General features: G+C 35.3%; 2 protein-coding genes across 2 annotated transcripts; one reads left to right on the top strand and one right to left on the bottom strand.

The window, feature by feature from the left end:
* Positions 1-789: 789 nt before the first annotated feature.
* LOC130967133 (uncharacterized) lies at positions 790-3,417 on the bottom strand. The gene has a single exon (XM_057891955.1). It carries the CDS (start codon positions 3,415-3,417, stop codon positions 790-792), a length of 2,628 nt encoding a protein of 875 aa, XP_057747938.1.
* A 2,297-nt stretch (positions 3,418-5,714) lies between these two features.
* LOC130968706 (AP-1 complex subunit gamma-2-like) lies at positions 5,715-18,155 on the top strand. Its single transcript, XM_057894116.1, has 18 exons — positions 5,715-5,998; positions 7,083-7,385; positions 7,506-7,647; positions 9,811-9,984; positions 10,320-10,499; positions 12,278-12,432; positions 13,141-13,231; positions 13,328-13,491; positions 13,868-13,922; positions 14,579-14,701; positions 14,793-14,888; positions 15,154-15,281; positions 15,573-15,677; positions 15,779-16,032; positions 16,384-16,650; positions 16,737-16,912; positions 17,519-17,623; positions 17,734-18,155. Exons 1-18 carry the CDS (start codon positions 5,955-5,957, stop codon positions 17,827-17,829), a joined length of 2,658 nt encoding a protein of 885 aa, XP_057750099.1. The 5' UTR covers positions 5,715-5,954; the 3' UTR covers positions 17,830-18,155.
* Positions 18,156-20,532: the final 2,377 nt, after the last annotated feature.

Here is a 20,532-nt window from a genome sequence, read left to right on the forward strand (position 1 = left end):
TTACTTGCTAGTGATGGCATTGTGCACGAGTTTGGTGGACCACATTTCCTTGAGGATATCCGGACCATCATGCAGGAGGATGAGGCTGCTTCCGGACGGGTTCATACGATAGGGACACAGGCACCACTAGACGTTGATCTGAATGAGCCTGCCACGGTAGTTCCTGCACATCCTTTTGCCATGGGTGGGACCCCAGCATCGGCACAGACTATTGGATCACACTCGGTTGCCGGCCCGTCCTCATCCAGACCCGTCCATGTACCGCCTACGACCCCGAGACAGCCAGTACCTGATGACAGCGACGAGTCGATTGAGGATGAGGAGCCACTTATTCGTAGGGGCTACCGGACACGGGTGCCACGCCGTTGCGGCACTGGATCGCACTTGTTTAGATGATTCATGGATATTGGTTCACATCTTGTTGTCTTTTTTATATTTTGTACATCGTTGGTTTGTTATAGTTGTTATCATATGTACTTTCTTATTATGTTATTTGAATTGATGTTATGTAGTGTCATTTACGTCGATGTATTGTACTTTTATGTTATGATTTATAGTTTCATGTTATGTTATTCGTTATCCTTTTACCCTTATATAATGTTGTTTGTTCTAGTTATAAATTTCAATGATGTAAAAGACTTTAAACAGAAATATTTGGTACCATTATCAACTTTCATTACACAAACGAAGCAACGTTGTTCCATACAAGTTGTAATACATTAAAAGTTATAGAGAAATACAGGACAAGTGCTAATACAATAACAAAGAAACACATACATAGCAAATCGCCTACTCATTTCTAGCAGTACCGCTTGGGCCTGCGGCTTGTGGACAACTACGCCTGGTGTGTCCTGGCTGCCTGCAGAGGCCACATCTCTTTGGCCGGTTCGGATCTGCTTCATCCATGTTGGTTCGAATTCTTGTGGATCTAGGACGACCCTCCCTCGCACGCCTCATACTCGGATCCGGTATAACTGTAGGCCCGGCATAAGGTGGCCAGAAACCCTCCGGTATGGGAGGGGCAAATACCATCTGATAGACGCCGAAAACGGAGCTAAGCCGGTATACCTCGTGCACGTAAGGCTGCCATGTAAGCCGTGAATAAGCACAGCATGCAAGTGCATGCGAACAGGGAAAATGAAGTGCTTGGAAGTATCCACAATCACAAGTCTTAGACCCTAATGAGACCCTGTACGTACCAAGAGAGAATGAGCCTGTCGGAGTCGTCTCAGCAACGGTGTACTCCGAGTTGTCCCTGTCGTAAAGAGTAACCGTGAAATGCCGGGCTGTTCTCAGGTTGGCCTCGATACACTTTACTAGGTATTGACTGAATTGTTGTCCAGTACCCATCTGAGCCTCGGCCTCCCTCCCCTTACGGACAAATAGCTCAGCAAGCCTTCCGTATGTGGCCTTCACCAGGGAGCATACTGGGAGGTTTCTAACCCCCTTCAGGATTGAGTTGACACACTCCGAAATATTGGTCGTCATGTGCCCGAATCTCCGACCCTCATCACAGTGCTGTGTCCACAACGAATACTCGATTCGGTTCGCCCAGTCACACATTGCCGGATTCTCAGAGCGCAGAATGTCAAACCAGTAGTCGAACTCCACCTCGGTCTTGGCATATGCGGCGTTAACAAGAAGCCTCCGTGCATCTTTTCCCTTGAACGTCAACGCAAAATTCGCTGCAACGTGTCGAATGCAGAAAGCCCGGTACGCAGCAGGCGGTAGCCATCCCCCATCCGGAGCCTCCAGGGCTGCCTTTATACCGTTGTGCCTATCTGAAATAACTAACAGACCGGGCTGAGGTGTCACGTGCTCACGGAGGTGGGAAAGAAAGAAAGACCATGACTCAGCATTCTCACCCTCAACTAGTGCAAATGCCACGGGTAGGATGTTCGAGTTTCCGTCTTGTGCAATGGCGATTAGCAGTGTTCCCCCATACTTCCCATATAAATGGGTGCCGTCAATACTCACCAAAGGCTTGCAATGACGGAATGCCTGGATACAAGGGGGGAAAGTCCAGAACAGCCTATGAAAATAAACCTGAGAATCGTCAACCTGTCCCCCAACTCGAACAGGGCAAGTCCTGAGGACGGCTACAGTGCCAGGCATCGTCAGCTGCACTCCTAAAACCCACCTAGGGAGCTCATTGTACGACTCCTCCCAGTCCCCATATATCACGGCAACGGCCTTCTGCTTCGCCATCCATACCCTCCGGTACGTAGGCCTGAACCCAAAGTGTGCGGCCGTGGCATTTTGGAGCACCTTGATGTTCACACCTGCATCAGCCCTAACCATCGGCATAACGAAGGTGGATATGACATGGTAGTCCAGACTCCTATGGTCGCTGGAGATGGAGCTGGCAAGACATGTATGCGGTCCGTTGTATCGCTTCACTTCCCAGATACCCTTCCGCTGTCGGAGACTCAACCGAATTAGCCATGTGCACCCATTCCCAAACTCAGAACACTTTCCCACGTACCTGCGATAATCAGACTCAACGACCTTGTACTGGACCCCTCGACGGATACTGTACGTCTTCACACTCAACAGCGCCTCATCTTTATCTTGAAATTGTTGGCCAACCTGGAACTCGTTCATACCGGCAGACCCCTCGGTATCTCTAGCACCAAATCCTGAGGCCTGCAGAACATCATCGTCTTGCCGCATGGCATCAAGGTCCAATGAGGAAAAATGGGGTGGATACTGCTGTGTGCCAGAACTAGATCCACCTATAGCCCTTGTCGGAACAGTAGTCCCAACATCATCGCCGCTTTCATCAGCGATGAAATCCGGCTCCGCGTCATCGTCATCTGGATCATCAAACAAACCATCACCAACACCAGCCGGTGTGGGACAATGTACCTCGGTGGGAATATGTTCCCCGTGCCGAACCTCGTCTCCAACATTGCCGCTCAGATCAACGGCAAACGAAGGGGACGCAACAGGCTGCATCGGTGGCTCATACACAGGAGCAGAGGATGAAGCAACAGCAGGTCTCGAGCTCGAGCCGGCAACCGCGGCTATAGTAGTGGCATTCCGGTTCGAACCACCCGAGCTAGATACCACATCAACCAACTTAGCCAACAACTCCGGTGTCCTTACCTCGGGAAACTGCCTACGAGAAAGAAACATAACCTGCAAGTCCTCGTCACTACCGATTGTGAAACAATCAAACTTCACGGTGTCATGGAGCACCGCTGTAGGAATGCGGTAGAAAAACTTCTTCACCCTTTTAACGCCTGCAAGACCCAGCTTCTCCAGCACAGAGCTAACAAGTGCATCGTAGGTGGTTGTCGGCGTCACGATAATACATAGGGGATCCTTATCAGTGAACTTAACGCCGGACCGAGTTTTTCTCTTAATGGACCCTCTGTAATGTACCAGAACTAGGAAACTCTCCTCACTAGCCATCTCCCCTCTTTGTTGAGAGCAACATGAGTTCACACCTTATATATATAGCCCTGGCTCGCACTATATATATATAATTCGAATCTATATGTTTCGAATTATCTAATGTCACAACCTAACCTAGTAATTCGAATCAACTTGATTCGAATTACTAAACAATCTGCCCTCCTAGTAATTCGAATTAACTTAATTCGAATTCTATAGTTGTAATTCGAAACAACTTGTTTCGAACTTCATTGATTTTGGCCGTTCATACTAATTCGAATCAAATCGATTCGAATTACGTTCAAATCAATTTCGAATCATATTGATTCGAATTATATAATAATACGTCCTGGTTGATTCATGTATTGATTTTTCATTTGGCTGATTTAGGTAAATTTGAGCTCCACTTGGCTCATTTCAGTTTTTTACCCTAATTTTTATATGGTCATTTACTCATTTTGATTTCTATCTTTTTACTTTCAATATTTCTATTTTTATTTTGACGTTTTTTATAAAATTCTAAAATATATCAAAATTAAAAAAAATCTCATCAAGTAATTAATTTTATTTTTTTAAGATATATTTTGTTTTTTTGTTGGTTGAAAGTACGGTAAAAATATATACATTAAACTTATTATATAGAAAAATTTAAACACGAATTCTACATGTATATATATTTTAAAGTTTTCTCATTGTATATATTAGGTTGTTTGAAGTGAAGTGAAAATTTTGATTTTCATAAATAAAAATGTTTGGTAATAAAAAAATTAATTAAAAAAAATATTGTGTAAAAACATACACAGAAAACAAGGATAATATGGATAAATCTGAAAAAAAAAATATTCAAATCAATTCTCAAGAATTTTAAAAGTGAATATTTTAGTCTGAAAAAAATTAATACACAAATCAATTCCTAAGATTTTATTCTGTCAGACAAATTAGTCCCTAACTCATTTTTTGGCAGAGTAATTATCTAGATTAGTCGTAAAAATTTTAAAAACAGACATTTTAGTCCAAAAATAAATTAATACACAGATCAATCCTCAATATTTTTTTCCATTAGACATAACAGTCTTCCGTCTATCTATATATATATATATAGTCACTAAATAATAATAATAATAATAATAATAATAATAATAATAATAATAATAATAATAATAATAATAATATTTAACAAAATTATTAGAGATTATTCTACAAAAATTTAAAATTTTGACCATTTGATATTTTTTTTAATATATTCAAAAAATATCTTATTTTAAAAATCATGTTTGTATTAAAAAAAATATTTTTATTTAAATTTCAAATTATTATTATTATTATTATTATTATTATTATTATTATTATTATTATTTATTATTATCATCGACTATATATATATATATATATATTATAAATATATACATAAAAATTCAATAAATAAATTTATTATTATTTCTGTTCAAAAATATAAAAAACATTAATAATAATATTATGTAATTAATAATAATAATAATAATAATAATAATAATAATAATAATAATAATAATAATACACTATTTTTCGTGTGAATAATAATGTTTTGAAATCTAAATTAAAATATTTTTTTAATATAAACATAATTTTTAAAATAAGACATCTTTTGATTATATTAAATACAAAAATATCAAATAATTTTAATTTTAAATTTTTTATAGAATAATTTCTAATAATTTTATTAATTATTATTATTATTATTATTATTATTATTATTATTATTATTATTATTATTATTATTTAGTGACTATATATAAATATTATAAATACATATATAAAAATCTAATGAATAAAGTTATTATTATTTTTGTTCAAAAAATATAAAAAATTATGGTACAATATTATTATGCAATTAACAACAACAACAACAACAACAACAACAACAACAACAACAACAACAACAACAATAATAATAATAATAATAATAATAATTTTATTTTATTTTTTTGGACAAAAGACTGTTATGTCTAATAGAAAAAAACGTTGGGATTGATTTGTGTATTAATTTTTTTTGGGGATTAAAATGTTCATTTTTAAAATATTTAGGGACTAATCTGAATAATTATTTTACCAAAAAATAAACTAAAAACTGATTACGGAGTAAAATTTTGGAAATTAATTTTTTTAGAGACTAAAATATCATTTTTAAAATTCTTAGAATTGATTTGGGTAATTATAAAAAAAAAAAAAAAACGAAAGACCCAGAGCCAAAACAAACATTCGCTTTGCGAAGTTTATGCGTTTCAACTCGCGAGTTTCAATTAGTAGCATAGTTTCAGAAATCAGAACACAAGAAACAACGAAATTAAATTAAATCAAAGAAAACAAACGCAATAATAAAAATTAAAAAAGAAAAGAAATTAGAGACTCTTTCTTTCACGCGCCAGCGCCAAAGCAAGACGCGACTCAGATCCAAATCTTCTTCGTTCCTCTTTCTCTGTCGCCGGCGACCGATTTGGATCTCCGCTTCCGAATTCGGGTCATCGACCCGGTTATCTTGCATTTCATTCAGTTAGATCCAATTGTGCTTTTTCGCCATGGATCCGATCTTAAATCCGTTCTCTTCAGGCACGCGTCTCAGGTGAGCCATTGCTTACTTAGATCACAAGAACCTCAAAGTTTCGTAATTATTATTATTACTATTTTGTTTGAGGATTTTAGCGCCAATGCCAGCTAGTAAAGGATTAAGCTAGCTGACTAGTGATTACTGTGGCACAATTCTTGTTTTGTGTTTTGTTTCTTCCATTCAGACATTGCTAATTGCTAGATCCTTCAGAATTATTTCTAAAGTTGCTGTAGGAATGGTATGTTAGTTATTATGGTGAGGTTCTTTGTTTTCTTGCGCACTGTAGTTTAATTTTTAAGCTTTGGTACTAATCTGGTTTATGCATGTTGTGTTATAAGCATGCATGTCAAAGTTGAGTGTATTTGGTGCTTGTTAGCCTTATTAACATACTGTCATTGTGCCTTTTAACCTATAACTTTTACCTTCTTAGGTTTTATCACATCATGGAAAAATGTGCTGACAAGTGACAATGCCTCTTCTCAGTATCTTGAGGATAAAGTTTAAATGTTTTCCTTTAGCTACTTACACACATCTAGTTTCAAGATGTTGAGAGATTGGACAGTGTGAGAAACTGAGCATGAGGTTTCAGGATTATTTTAGAACATCACTTACTAGATGCCATTCTTTTCTTATTAAGTACTGTACCAACCACATGGATTCAAACTGGTTGTCAAGGACACACTGTAATATTCTCATGCTGAATTTTATATAATAGAATACAAGTGGTTAAGAATAATTTGAATATGAGGCCTGTTTCAGTTGTCCCAAGAATTTGGTCATTTTTTCTTTTGTTTTGGGAGGGGGAAGAAGATGAGACCTTCATCCTATATGCTATCTTTGTTGAAAAGTGATGATCTATAGGCTGTCCTTTCTCAGTTTTTTGTGCTTTAGTGTTTGACTAGCTCGCTCTCGTGGTATTCTGCTTGTTGGTCTGTGTATGTGTATTTTAAGTACTTCTTATGTGCAAAATCAGTGCAGTTAAAAGATTGCCAATTTTTCTAACAATGATAAATGTTTAATATATAGTTTTAACTTTTAACATTTTAGTTTAGTTATTATCAGTATCCTTAAACTAAATTGTTCATAACTTTGATTTCAGGGACATGATTCGGGCCATACGTGCTTGCAAAACTGCAGCAGAAGAGCGTGCTGCCATTAGAAAAGAATGTGCTGCCATTCGTACTTCAATCAATGAAAACGATCCAGACTATAGGCATCGCAATCTGGCTAAGCTTATGTTCATCCACATGCTTGGCTACCCTACGCATTTTGGTCAAATGGAGTGCCTGAAGTGTATAGCATCTCCCGGATTTCCAGAGAAGAGAATAGGTTACCTTGGCCTTATGCTGCTCCTTGATGAAAGACAAGAAGTGCTAATGTTGGTCACCAATTCTTTGAAACAGTATCCATTTTCAAGACAATGTTTCATTTGTTCTCAGTTTTTACATTTGAGTTCACAAATATGGTAGGTAACAAAATCAATCACTGGTTATAGCAATCAGCAACCTTAACTGAATTACAGAGATCTTAATCACATGAATCAGTATATAGTAGGACTTGCTCTTTGTGCTTTAGGAAACATATGCTCAGCAGAAATGGCTCGTGATCTTGCACCTGAGGTTGAGAGACTGCTGCAATTTCGAGATCCAAATATTCGGAAGAAGGTGACTTTTCCATTATATTTCATACGCTTTTATCAGAATCTTATCACTTGAGGAACATTAAACTCAATAGATATATTGTGATATTTAGAATTCTGTTGTTTCTTTATGCATGCTTATGAGAGGAAAATAGGCCATGGGATGTTTCTTCCCCCCCCCCCCCCCCCCCCCTTTTTTCTTTTTGGGGATTTACAGTGACTTCTCTATGTAGTTACAGTAACTTACTCCTAATTTAAAGTTATTAGTTTTGGAGCTTCTTTACTATTATTCTGCAAGATTATGACTTGTTACTTCTTCCTGTTTCTCAATTTCTTGTAATGGTGCTTACTTCGTCATTCTAAAGATTTTTGTTACATGAATCTGGCACTAATAATAGCGAATTGGCTAGGCTTCTGTTGGAAAAGGGTTATGTAAGAAATTCGTCTGGTTCTTGCACAACAGAAAAAGTTACACTCCTCCATTTGCTAAATGCATTAAACTTGAAATGTTACAAGAAAACACTTGCATCTATTCATTTCCAGTAGGAAACTAATGTGAAGACGTACACTGGCATTGATATAATCATATAAGTGTCTTACAACAAACAAACAACAACAACAAAGCCTTGTCCTACTAGTTGGGGTCGGCTACATGGATCAAACGACGCTATTAAGCTTTATCATGTATCATGTCTATAGAAATACCATTTACATGTAGATTTCGTTTGACCACCTCATGGATGATCTTCTTAGGTCTTCCTTTGTCTTTCACCTATTATCCATCTTCCATCTCATCCACCCTCGCGACTGGACTTTTTCTCACATGTCCAAATCACCTGAGATGCGATTCTACCATCTTTTTCACAATAGGTGGTATTCCAACTCTCTCTCTTATATCTTCGCTCTTTATTCTATCTAATCGCGTATGACTACTCATCCATCTCAACATCTTCATCTCTGCCACACTTAACTTATGTTTGTGCTCCCCTTTTGCCGCCCAACACTCTGTACCATAAAGCATAGCCGGTCTGATAGCAGTGCGATAAAATTTACATTTAAGTTTTAAAGACCTTTTTTTGTCACATATAAAACCAGACACAGTCTGCTATTTTGACCAACCTGATTGGATCATATGATTTACATCTGTTCAATTTCTCAATTATTCTGTATGCTGCACCCAAGATACTTAAAACTTTTAACTTTTCGTAGGATATTCTCTCCAATCTTCACCTCTGTATTAGGGTTTTCCCTTTGGCGGCCGAATTTACATTCCATATATTCCGTCTTACTACGGCTTATGCGCAGACCATACACTTTTAGAGCTTTTCTCCATAAATCAAACTTCTTATTTAGGTCTTCTTTTGACTCTCCCATAAGGACAATATCATCGGCAAAAAGCATGCACTATGGCACAGGCTCTTGGATATGCTCTGTGAGTATTTCCAAGATTAATGTGAAAATGTATGAACTTAAGAATGATCCCTGGTGTAATCTTATACTAATAGAAAATTCTTCTATCACAATACCTTGAGTCTTCACACTAGTTGTAGTCCCCATCATACATGTCTTTAATTGCACGAATATATGTGATCCTGACTCTCTTCCTTTCCAAAACCTTCCATAAGACCTCCCTTGGTACCCTATCGTATACTTTTTCCAAATCAATAAATATCATATATAGATCCCTTTATACACTTTAATAATATTTTTGACTTTGCAAAAGTAATTTTTGGAGCAGAACCTACTGATAGAATGACAAAAATTCAATTAAGTTGCTTTGCAGTGTGTCTGTTTTAGATTTTAAGGAATGTGAATGCACTTTTATCATAAGGATTTTCTTGCTGTAAGTGCATGAGAGCATTTGTGTTTCTCCATTTCCATTCCAAAGCAGACACATACTTGGTTATGTGGGAAGAAGGCAAACTGAGGCGCTAGTGAGAAAAGTGGATAAAATGAAAGATATTTCGATTAAAAGGGGTTGATGAAGACCAGAAAAAAACCATAAGAGAAGTTGTTTAAGAGAAACAAATAAGAAATACCTATCTCTCAGCTGTTGTAATGAAATATTAGTTTTTGATAGTTCCCAAATAATTGTGACCTTGTGATTTGATGGTGAATTGCTCATGAAACAACTGCTTGAGTTATCATTGTTTGTTCTGATAAATTGACTATACTGACCTTTATCTAGGCAGCATTGTGCTCTATACGAATCATAAAGAAAGTTCCAGACTTGGCGGAAAACTTTGTCAAGCCTGCTACTGCCTTGCTTAAGGAGAAGCATCATGGAGTTTTGATCACTGCAGTTCAGCTTTGTGCAGATTTGTGTAAAGTTAGCAGAGAAGCTCTTGAACATATTCGAAAGGTGCTTTCAGTCTTTCTTTACTGCGTAAAACGTCCAGGAACACTTTAACCATTTTACTCCTCTTTTTTTCTTGAACCTGGGAATTTTTTTATTTTTTGGCTGAAATGCTTTCATCTTTTTGGTTTGTATATGAGCTATTATTATGATGTTTGCTGACTTGAGTTCCAAAATTACTCGCAATTTGCCATGCATGACACCACATGTTAATCTTGTTGTGTATGCACTTTATGATGGTATATTTTACTTTAGGGTGTTTGATTGCTAACTCGTCTGCCACTTGAGCTATGCCTTTGGTCAGCTGTTGTAACAAAAAACTGTCTGAACAATTATTGTAGAAATGCACAGAGGGTTTGGTGAGAACTCTTAAGGATCTAGCAAACAGTTCTTATTCACCAGAGTATGATGTTTCTGGCATCACAGACCCGTTTCTTCATATCAGATTGCTCAAGTTGTTGCGATTGCTGGGTGAAGGTGATGCCGATGCTAGTGACTCTATGAATGACATACTTGCCCAGGTCTGTTGTGCATTGTCAATTGTCAGTGTTTAGTATTGTGGACATTTTTTCCCAATGAATATCATTTTACCTTGCATGCCAACACAAACTGCTGATGGTATCTTAATAAGGAATTAAGGATTGAGATATTTAATTTAAAGGAAACTTTTTGTTAATTGAAAAAGAAATTTTGTCAAGAGTATAAAGAGACAGTACAACTTAGGGCAGGAAGGTAAAAGACAAAATTCAAGAATTGCAACAGGGCTGCTTAGTGTCTTTATTTATACATATCTGAAGGTAGGAACTCCTGCAAAACTACTCCACTACTGCTGTCATCACACATTCACACGTCAATAATCAAAGTATAAATTTTATACTATCATATTTTATACTAATATACTATTAGGTTTTGCAATGTAAAATGTACCAAATGTGTTCTTAGGGGAAACTGAGCACCTTAAAAACACAAGTATTCAGCTCCAACCTGGACTATTGTGATTTAGATGTCAAAGCAAAATGATTTTGGGTGCAGGTGTGTATGGGTGATACTAGTAAGATCTATACTTCTGATTATTGTTTCTCAAGTCCAAAGCATAGGTAAATAGGGTTACGAACTTTAGCTACGTATTTAAAGCTCAGTGTTATAGGCATGTGAATTGTTTTAGGTGCGTGGACACATTGGGTAAGATTGGACAAAATAGGATAAGTAATATTATATTGTAAGATAATTAGGGTAGCACTTATCGTGCAAATGATAAGCCTTGGATGGTTGTCTCTGGAGATTGGAGAAGACCTGTATAAGCCATAGTATGGAGATTAGATTAGTTAGAGGGTAGTTGAATAGCTGGAGTTAGAGGGAGGCCAAGGAGACATATAACTGAAACCACTAAGAAAGATGCAGTTCCTAATTTATTTTGTATGTATTGTTAGTCTAAAAAAGCTTTACTGAGATATTCAATCATGTATTGCTGCATACATCAACAAATATGTTTGATTCGATTACCCGCAACTTTTAAAACCTTCAAAATACAAGTGAATGTTAGATGACAATGTTAAACTACTTCACACTGAAAACAACAGTAACTTAAGCACTGTGTGATAGGTGGGGTTGGCTACATGTATCAAATAACATGATGTTTTTCTTAGGTCTACTTCTAGCTTTATGCCTACCTTCCATTCAATCCACTCTCTCAAGACTCTCAAAGCCTATTTAGAACATATCCATACCACCGAGGACAAAATTCTAGTAATCTTCTCAATATTTGATGCTACCCAAATTCTCTCCAATGTAATGTTCCAAATCCTATTTAGTCTGGTGTGACTAGTCATCCATCTAAACATCCTCATGTCTGCAACATTAAGCTTACGTTCCTGATATCTTTTCACTGCCTGACATTCAATCCCATAGATATGCAGTAAAATATACCTTTAAGCTTTAGGCTAATTTTCTTTTTGTAGATAAAGCTCAAAACACTCCTCTATTTTAGCCACATAGCTTGAATCCTATGGTTTAGATCTCTCTCTATCTCTCCATCATTTTGGATAGTACTAGTAGAACCAAGATACTGAAAAGTTTAATCCTCTGAGAAAATTGTTTTACACTAATGGTTCAAAATTATTCCCCAAATTTCAATGATATGACAAATCGACATGATTTTCAATAGGCGACGGTGTTATCCCATTAATGTAGCTGACCCTCGCCCCATATATTGACACAGTTTTATTGTGTCACATTTTCAGTGACCATCTTTTCTTGAAACTTATGCTTGATGTGTTCCTTAACTTGTTATTTCTTTTAGGTGGGTACGAAGACCGAGTCAAATAAAGTTGCTGCGAATGCCATTTTATATGAGTGCGTTCAAACAATAATGAGCATTGAAGGTAATGGTGGCTTGCGCGTGCTTGCCATCGGTATCCTAGGAAAATTCTTGTCAAACCGTGACAACAATATCAGGTATTTTTTCTGGACATTGCTTTTTCTTGATACCTATAGGAAATGTTGTATAAAGGTTATAACCACAAAAGTACTTTGAGAGTTCGCCGAGTAAATTGAAGCAACAAATTTTTTTACTAAGAAAGGTTATCTATAACTGCCAAATCACTAAGAAAGAAGGAATCAGAATGAAGAGAGCAATGAACACCAAAATTTTTCTAAGCTTACTTGTTGCAGGCGCATTGGTCCCTTTTTTCTTGAGGAAAAAACATGTAAGGCAAATTTTTAAATAGGAGATGCATAGGTTGCTATATATACGGATATACACTTCCAGTGGTCTTGCTATTACAGTAAAAAGGACTTATAATTTGGAGCCAAGACAACATTGAATTATTTGGAAACACTGTTTTACTCTGTGTTCCTGGAGCTTTTCTTCTGGATCATCTCTCTTTAAGCCTGTATGGCATGCTTATCATAGACAATCCATGATATGATAATAGGTTGGATGCATGTTAGCTTAGAAAAATTTTAGGAAAACAGTACACCACTTCCTGGTGAATTGTTAGGTTGGAAGAATTTTCCTAGAAATATTTTCCAGATGTTTTAAGCCCCCTCCCCCCTCTCTTTCCCCTCTTTCTTTTTTATTGTATGTGTTTGTAATTTCTGTATTGTGATTGCCATGATACTCACTGTTTTAGTCAATTGAACTCTTCTAACTTATCAATTCAGATATGTGGCATTAAACATGCTGATGAAAGCTGTAACTGCTGATCCTCAGGCAGTGCTTAGGTATCGTGCAACAATTCTGGAATGTGTGAAGGTATTATGTTGCCCTCAACCTTTTTTCTTATTCAGTTACGAGTCTAAGCCTTGTTTTATGACTTTGAGAGGTTGTTGACTTAACTTTTTGGTCCAGGATGCTGATGCTTCAATTCGGAAAAGAGCCCTTGAACTTGTTTATGTTCTGGTGAATGAAAGTAATGTGAAGCCCCTAACGACAGAGCTAGTATCTTATCTGGAAACCTGCGATCAGGATTTCAAGGGGGACCTTACTGCTAAAATTTGCTCAATAGTTTCAAAGTGAGTCATACAGATTATCAATGGCATTCCATTTTTTGCGTACATAGTTTACTTTTAACATTTGCATTCACTTTCATGTGTATTAGGGTTGAAATAAGAAGCTAGGCTTGCATTTTCATATTTGAATTCATGGTCCAATTTGTTTTCTTTTTCTCTCACATTAATTAATAATGTCTTGGTAGATTTTTCTAGCCTTTGTTTACCAATGCATTTGTTTGATTAAACAGATTCCATTTAGTTCATTTCATATTGCCATCATCTCCACTCCCCTTTATTAGTTTAGAACTGGCAACTGGAGGTTTTTCCTTTCAAAACTTTGCCATTATATCTAAATGTGTTTTGTTAATTAATTAGCATTTACCTATTTGTGCCTCAGGTTTTCACCGGAGAAAATCTGGTATATTGATCAGATGATCAAGGTTTTGTTGGAGGTATACTTCTAAGAAACAAGATCTTTGTAATGAAAAAAAAAATTCTGAGATAATGAAATCTGTGCTCATTTTTCAGTGTTTGATCATATCAGTAATGTGTGTGGTGTGTGGTAGTCACTTGTTTCTCATCTCTACATTTGGCATTCTACATCCCAGGAAAAATGACTCCTATGACACCCTGTTAAAATTATCCCACACACGCTGACAACTTTTTATGATTTAAATAAGTTTTTGATTTCAGTAAACCTTGATTTTATGTTGATCTCTACTTTATTTTGGGTCCTATATTGGCTTGTCTCTTCCATTAAATGTTGACATAACAAGTTAAATATTGACATGGCAGATGAGACATGTTACCATTTAACTTATCACAACTAAATAGCTGGAAGCGACGAAACCAAACATTTTAAACATTTTTGGAGTGGGAAGAAAGGAGGACCAAAACCAAACTTATGATTACTTGTTTGGGTTGAAGTAAACTACTGTGTATATGTATGTTTTATTTAGTCTATTTGTCACTTTATATTTGCACTAGGACCCACTCCACTATTTCTTTATATCAGTCACAAACTGTTGATAATCAAATTTGGTTGTTTTGTGAGTCCCTTTTCTACTATAAAGCAAGTCCAAATATTGACTTTATGATTTGTTAGTAGGCTGGAAATTTTGTAAAGGATGAAGTGTGGCGTGCCCTAATTGTTGTTATAAGCAATGCTTCAGAGCTTCATGGATATGCAGTAAGAGCATTATACAAGGCATTTCAAAAGTCAAATGAACAGGTGCTCTATTCTTCTCAGACAAAATATATGCTTATTGTTGATTTTTCATCGCAGCCATAATGTTATAACGTTGACTTCTATTTTTTATCAGGAAGCCTTCACTCGTGTTGCAATATGGTGCATTGGAGAGTATGGTGACTTGTTAATAAATAATGTTGGAATGCTTGACCTTGAAGATCGAATAACAGTAAGTAATATTTTCCTCCTTCGGAAGTTTCTAAATAAGTAAAGTTCTGAGAAAATGATGAGGACATTTAACCACTAACAGTTTCTGTAACTAACTAACTAACTAACTTACTTACATACATACATACATACATACATACATACATACATACATACATACATACATACATACATACATACATAACGAATACTTCACACCATGATCCTTTATTTGCTCTTAGTTTCTAAATATAGTGTTTTATTCTTCATGTATTTCATGCATGCAGGTGACTGAGTCAGATGCTGTGGATCTTGTAGAGATTACTATACAATGCCATGCATTGGATTTTACCACAAAAGCAATGGCTTTGGTTGCCCTATTAAAGCTCTCTTCACGTTTCCCTTCTTGTTCAAAGTATGATTTGTTTTTTCCCGTTTGTAAATATCTGTTACATTTTGTTTTAAAATGGATTTTTTTTCTTTCCTGTCCCTGCTTCAGAGGAATATAATGATTCTAGTATAAGAGCAAGCTCAATAGTTTAAACACTTTCTGCATGTTTACTCCCTCCCCTATGCATGTGATTTGATATTCTTGATAAGTCATATGACTGTTTTTCAGCCATGTATCTTCATTTGTTTTACATATATACTCTTGTATTTGCATATTTGACATGTAAGTTCTATTCTGTTTTTGTTCCTTGTATAGGAGGATCAGGGAAATAATTGTTAAGTACAAAGGGAACTTTGTGCTAGAGTTGCAGCAAAGATCTATAGAATTCAATTCAATTATTGCCAGACATCAAAATATTAGGTGAGGTTAAAGTATTTTTTGTTTAATGACATTGTATCAAGGGCTTGAATTTATAGTACTCTAGTCAAAGAAATCACATTATGGGAAATGTCATCATGTAGGTCTATGCTTGTAGAAAGGATGCCAGTTTTGGATGAGGCAACTTTCATTGGTCGCCAGGCTGGGTCTCTGCCTGATGCAGGTTCCATTTCGGCAGGATCTTCTGTGAGTCTTCCAAACGGGGTAGCCAAACCTGCAGACTCTCTTGTAGATCTGCTTGATCTAAATTCAAATGATGCTCCCGCACCAAGCTCTTCTGGTGGGGATTTTCTTCAGGACCTTCTTGGTGTCGATCTGTCACCGGCAGCACAATCGGGTCAGTGTTCTCTAAGATTTTCCATCTTTGTTCACTCCATAACAAAGATGCATATTTATTTTTCAGAAACATGGTTTATGGCTAGACCATTACAAGATTTCAGAGTTTTTATAGAAAGGATTTAGGGTTCTTCTATCATTTGTGGAAATATTACAAATATTACTCTGCTTATTGGGTTTGGTTATACTGCTGTTAGATGTAATTTATGAGGTGAGCATTGGAATTAAAGATCAGAGATAGTTGCATTGCACAATCCTCTGCAGTGCCTTTTTTTCCTTTTTTATCTTTTAATGAATAAACTTGCAAAATCATTTATGTTCATATCAGTCTGACATTTTCTTGCATTTTTAGGTGCTAACCAAACTTCAAAAAGTGGCACAGATGCTCTTTTGGATCTCTTGTCTGTTGGATCAGTGTCTGGACCTGTTGAATCACCTTCTGCACAAAGCAATTCTTCTGCCATAGACATTTTATCTGCCAGTAAAAGTGAAAAAGCATCCGTTTCACCATTAGATGATCTCTCATCACTCTCACTATCTTCAAGAACAACTTCAATCACTGGAGCTGCTCCAATGATGGATTTGTTGGATGGTTTTGCATCCACCCCACCGAAAAGTGGTAAACTCAGTTAACAGTTAGGAAATTATTTTAATTTACAATTCAGTGCAAATACTAATTCATTTCCCCTATATTGTATTGAACAGAAAACAATGGGACAGTTTATCCATCTATAACTGCATTCGAGAGCAGCTCCTTGCAGTTGACATTCAATTTCTCAAAACAGCCAGGAAACTCACAAACAACAAATATCCAAGCTACCTTCATAAATTTGTCCTCTGATGAATACACAGATTTTATTTTTCAGGCAGCAGTTCCAAAGGTATGGCAGTCAGTGTGCTGTTTAGCTTTCTACATCGCCTGCGAAAATCATCATCATTAAAGTGTTTTTTAGAGTTTGGATATAATTTGTCTACATTTTTCACTATGTCGTGTTTTATTATTTGATTTACTTGAGGTTTCCTGCTTTCTTATCAAAAGCGCAACCTAGTGCAAGAATCCCCACCCATAGAGGTTTTCGGAGGGTAAATCTTCAGAATTTTTACCTTTGCAAAGTTAGGGGTGAGGCTATTTCCAGAATTTGAATCTGGGACCTTCTGGTCACTCAGAAGAAACCTTACTGTTGCTCTGAGACTAGCGCTCTCCATGCTTTCTAGTTAAACGTGGAAAATATCTTCTCCTTCCTTTGTTTGACCTATAACTATAAAAAACTTATCATGATAAAGAAATCACAATTGGGGGATTTATTTCTCTCAGGTGAATAGTTCTAGCAATATAGGTGTCCTCAATTCAATGAACAAATATATTTATACTAGTCTATTTCGTTATGTTGTCTCCACACTTGAGTTTGAATTAGATATTGACATTTTGAAGCTGATGAGTGGTTATACCTGTTTTCTTCTAATAATATTGGTATTTTGATTTTCAGTTTCTGCAGCTGCAATTAGATCCAGCTAGCGGCAGTACTCTCCCTGCCAACGGAAATGGTTCAATCACTCAAAATTTTCGAGTTACCAATAGCCAAAATGGAAAGGTAGATTTTATTTGTCAGTTGTTTTTGTGCATAACCATGTTCCTACTTTGATTTATGCGTTTAAGTGGTTCTTAGAGAAGAATAAATGTCTAGTAACATTTGATTTTCAGAAAACTCTTGTAATGCGCATAAGGATAACATACAAGATAAATGGCAAGGAGAAACTGGAGGAGGGACAAATCAGTAATTTTCCTCGTGATTTATGAGCGCCAAAATGGTAAGTGGCCATTGTGGGTGATACCATAAAAGGCATAAATTAATAATAAGCCCTTTTCGTTTTCCGCACTTAATAGTCAGTCAGGAATGCACTTTTCGTGTTTCACTTTCATGCCTCAAAATGAGAGGGCGGTATGGTTCATACAACTGGGTCCGCTTTCCGGCTCAATGAGGTAGGTTTGTTTTATTTGTTTGGTGGCTTCACAAGCTGCAATTCTTAACTAGCGTAGGTTCTTTATGTAAATTAGTCCAAAATATTCTTGTACGATGATGTCAATCACAGTTTTACCTATAAGGAACACAGAATTGTCTCACATTGAGAACTTGTGTTGCTTGCAATTTCTTACCCCTGAAGCTGAAGGTAGTAGCGTCAGTCTGCCGTTTGGAGTTGTAGTGTTGAATGCAATTTGATAAATCGTAGGGACTTTATACAAATTGTTATATTCGATTGTTTTATGTAACATCTTTTCCTCCCAGTATCATTAATGAAATGTAATCCCAAAATTAACGTATTTCTTATTCTCTATGCTAAAAGTTCAAGGAGATAGCTGAAGGAACATTTACATTTCTGTGCCGCTGCACGAGAAAATTAACCTTTAAAAGGGAAGTGTGTAATTATTTAACTGTTGATAGGAATTAATGGTATTCACTATTCCTACTGTTAATAAATAAACAGCCTTTTCGGGGTATCTGAACATAATCGGACTAATTTCTCCAATTTGTCGACATAATTTGGAAACAAGGAACACAAATCAAAAGGTTATATTTTATTATTTTCCTGTCTTTGCCACTTAATCTGAATTCCAGTCTATTTGCATTGGTAATTAACAACACTTCGTCACATGGTGCTATAAATTCCATTCAAAAGTCTAGACTGCCAGAGTGCCAGTTGTTTTGGGATCGTTAAATTAATTCATTTATGGTTTATAGATCCGATGTTAATGACGAGTCTAGTGTGTAGGAGCATCACATAACAATATTATGAATTTGTGTAAGATCTAACTAAAAAGCACTCTGAAAATATTGATTAAAAGAGTTAAAATAAAAAAGTTTTAACCCTTTTAGTGTATTAAAATTTAAAAGTTTATGTTTATATTTAAATTTTTATTTATTATATTTTGAAAAAATTGCCTTTAGAGTATTTATTAAGATTTTATTTTATGTTTATTTTAAAATTTTCTAATTCAAATCCTTACAACATGATTTTAATTTACATAATATCAAAATATTATATTATTTTATATATGTAAGAGTTAAATTCAAAGAATTTAACGGCAAGAACTTTTAACATTGTCGTTAGGGTTTAAACTCTGAAACATGATAACTGCATATATAATAAATCTATGTTCACCTACATCATCTTTAGACTAGTAGTAGGCATTGTACGTAACATTTTTTATGAAATCGATTTCTTTTTATGACATTATGAAATGGATTTTAACATATCATCGTTTACTAATGACCATAGCGGCAACCGTTACTCAACATTTAATAATAAAAGGCAACTAATATTTATGTTTCATTAGTATATGCCTATATGGTATTTGTATAGACCTTACTTTATAGTTAGTGTGAAATAATAGTGCAATTTGTTTAACTAAAAAGTATGGACTCAGATGATAGGAATAGCATTTAAAAAGAAATACACAAGGAAACTTAATACCGGATTCGGTGGTCTCAGAACGTTTGGATCCTTAAATGGTCTCATAATAAAATATATTTTTTAAGTTTTTTTAATAACTGCTAAATAGTCTTTTTTTAAATTTAATTATAAATTAATTCTATATATTTTATTTAATTATAAAATCTATTTTTTATTTTATAAATAATTATTTTATCATAAATCTATCATGTTTATTAACAATCAAGAACAAAAACAATAACAAATTAGATCTTTCATTGATCCTAATAAATTTTTATGCTATTCCAATCGATTAAAAGATTAAATTTGATCCGTGACGTTCGTGAGGAATCATAAAATCGTGTTTCCTTGAAAACCAATCGATTGGACTATCAAACCAATCGATTGAATTATAACTCAATCGATTGAATTACAGTTTATCACTAAACAATCGATTTAAAATTGTAAGGAAGCATGGTTTTCGCATAAATCAATCGATTGGTCATATTAACCAATCGATTAACGATGAATTAAATGTGGATTTTTTATAATTCAATCGATTGTTTAGAATTTCCAATCGATTGAATGCTTCAAAATAACCTGAGGTCTCACAATTCAATCGATTGCTTTTGTTACTCAATCGATTGAATTCACCAAAACAATATAGATTTGTCAAAATTCAATCGATTGAAGTGTGCTACCCAATCGATTGAAATGTATACTACGCCTATTTTAATTTTGTTATCGTTTTTAGAAATTTATCTTGTTATTCATCTATCTTATCTTTAAAATCCTATCTTCAATTTTTGCGGTTTTATTTTGATTTAGATACTCTAATCTTATCTTTTCCTTAATATTAACATTATAAATTGGTGAATAATCCATTATCAATTATTCAATCCCACCATTGAAATCATGTATCATTTTTTTTATTATAAAAAATTTAATTATTTTTCTTTGGAACATCCATCTACACAATATCCAATTTTTTTTAATTTTTTATCCGTCTATTTAATATCCACTATTTCTTCATGGTTAATCAGCAAAGGTCCAATCAATTTTTTCATTGTAG

This window comes from Arachis stenosperma, chromosome 3 (assembly GCF_014773155.1).
Source record: "Arachis stenosperma cultivar V10309 chromosome 3, arast.V10309.gnm1.PFL2, whole genome shotgun sequence".
In the NCBI taxonomy this organism is placed as follows: Eukaryota; Viridiplantae; Streptophyta; class Magnoliopsida; order Fabales; family Fabaceae; genus Arachis; species Arachis stenosperma.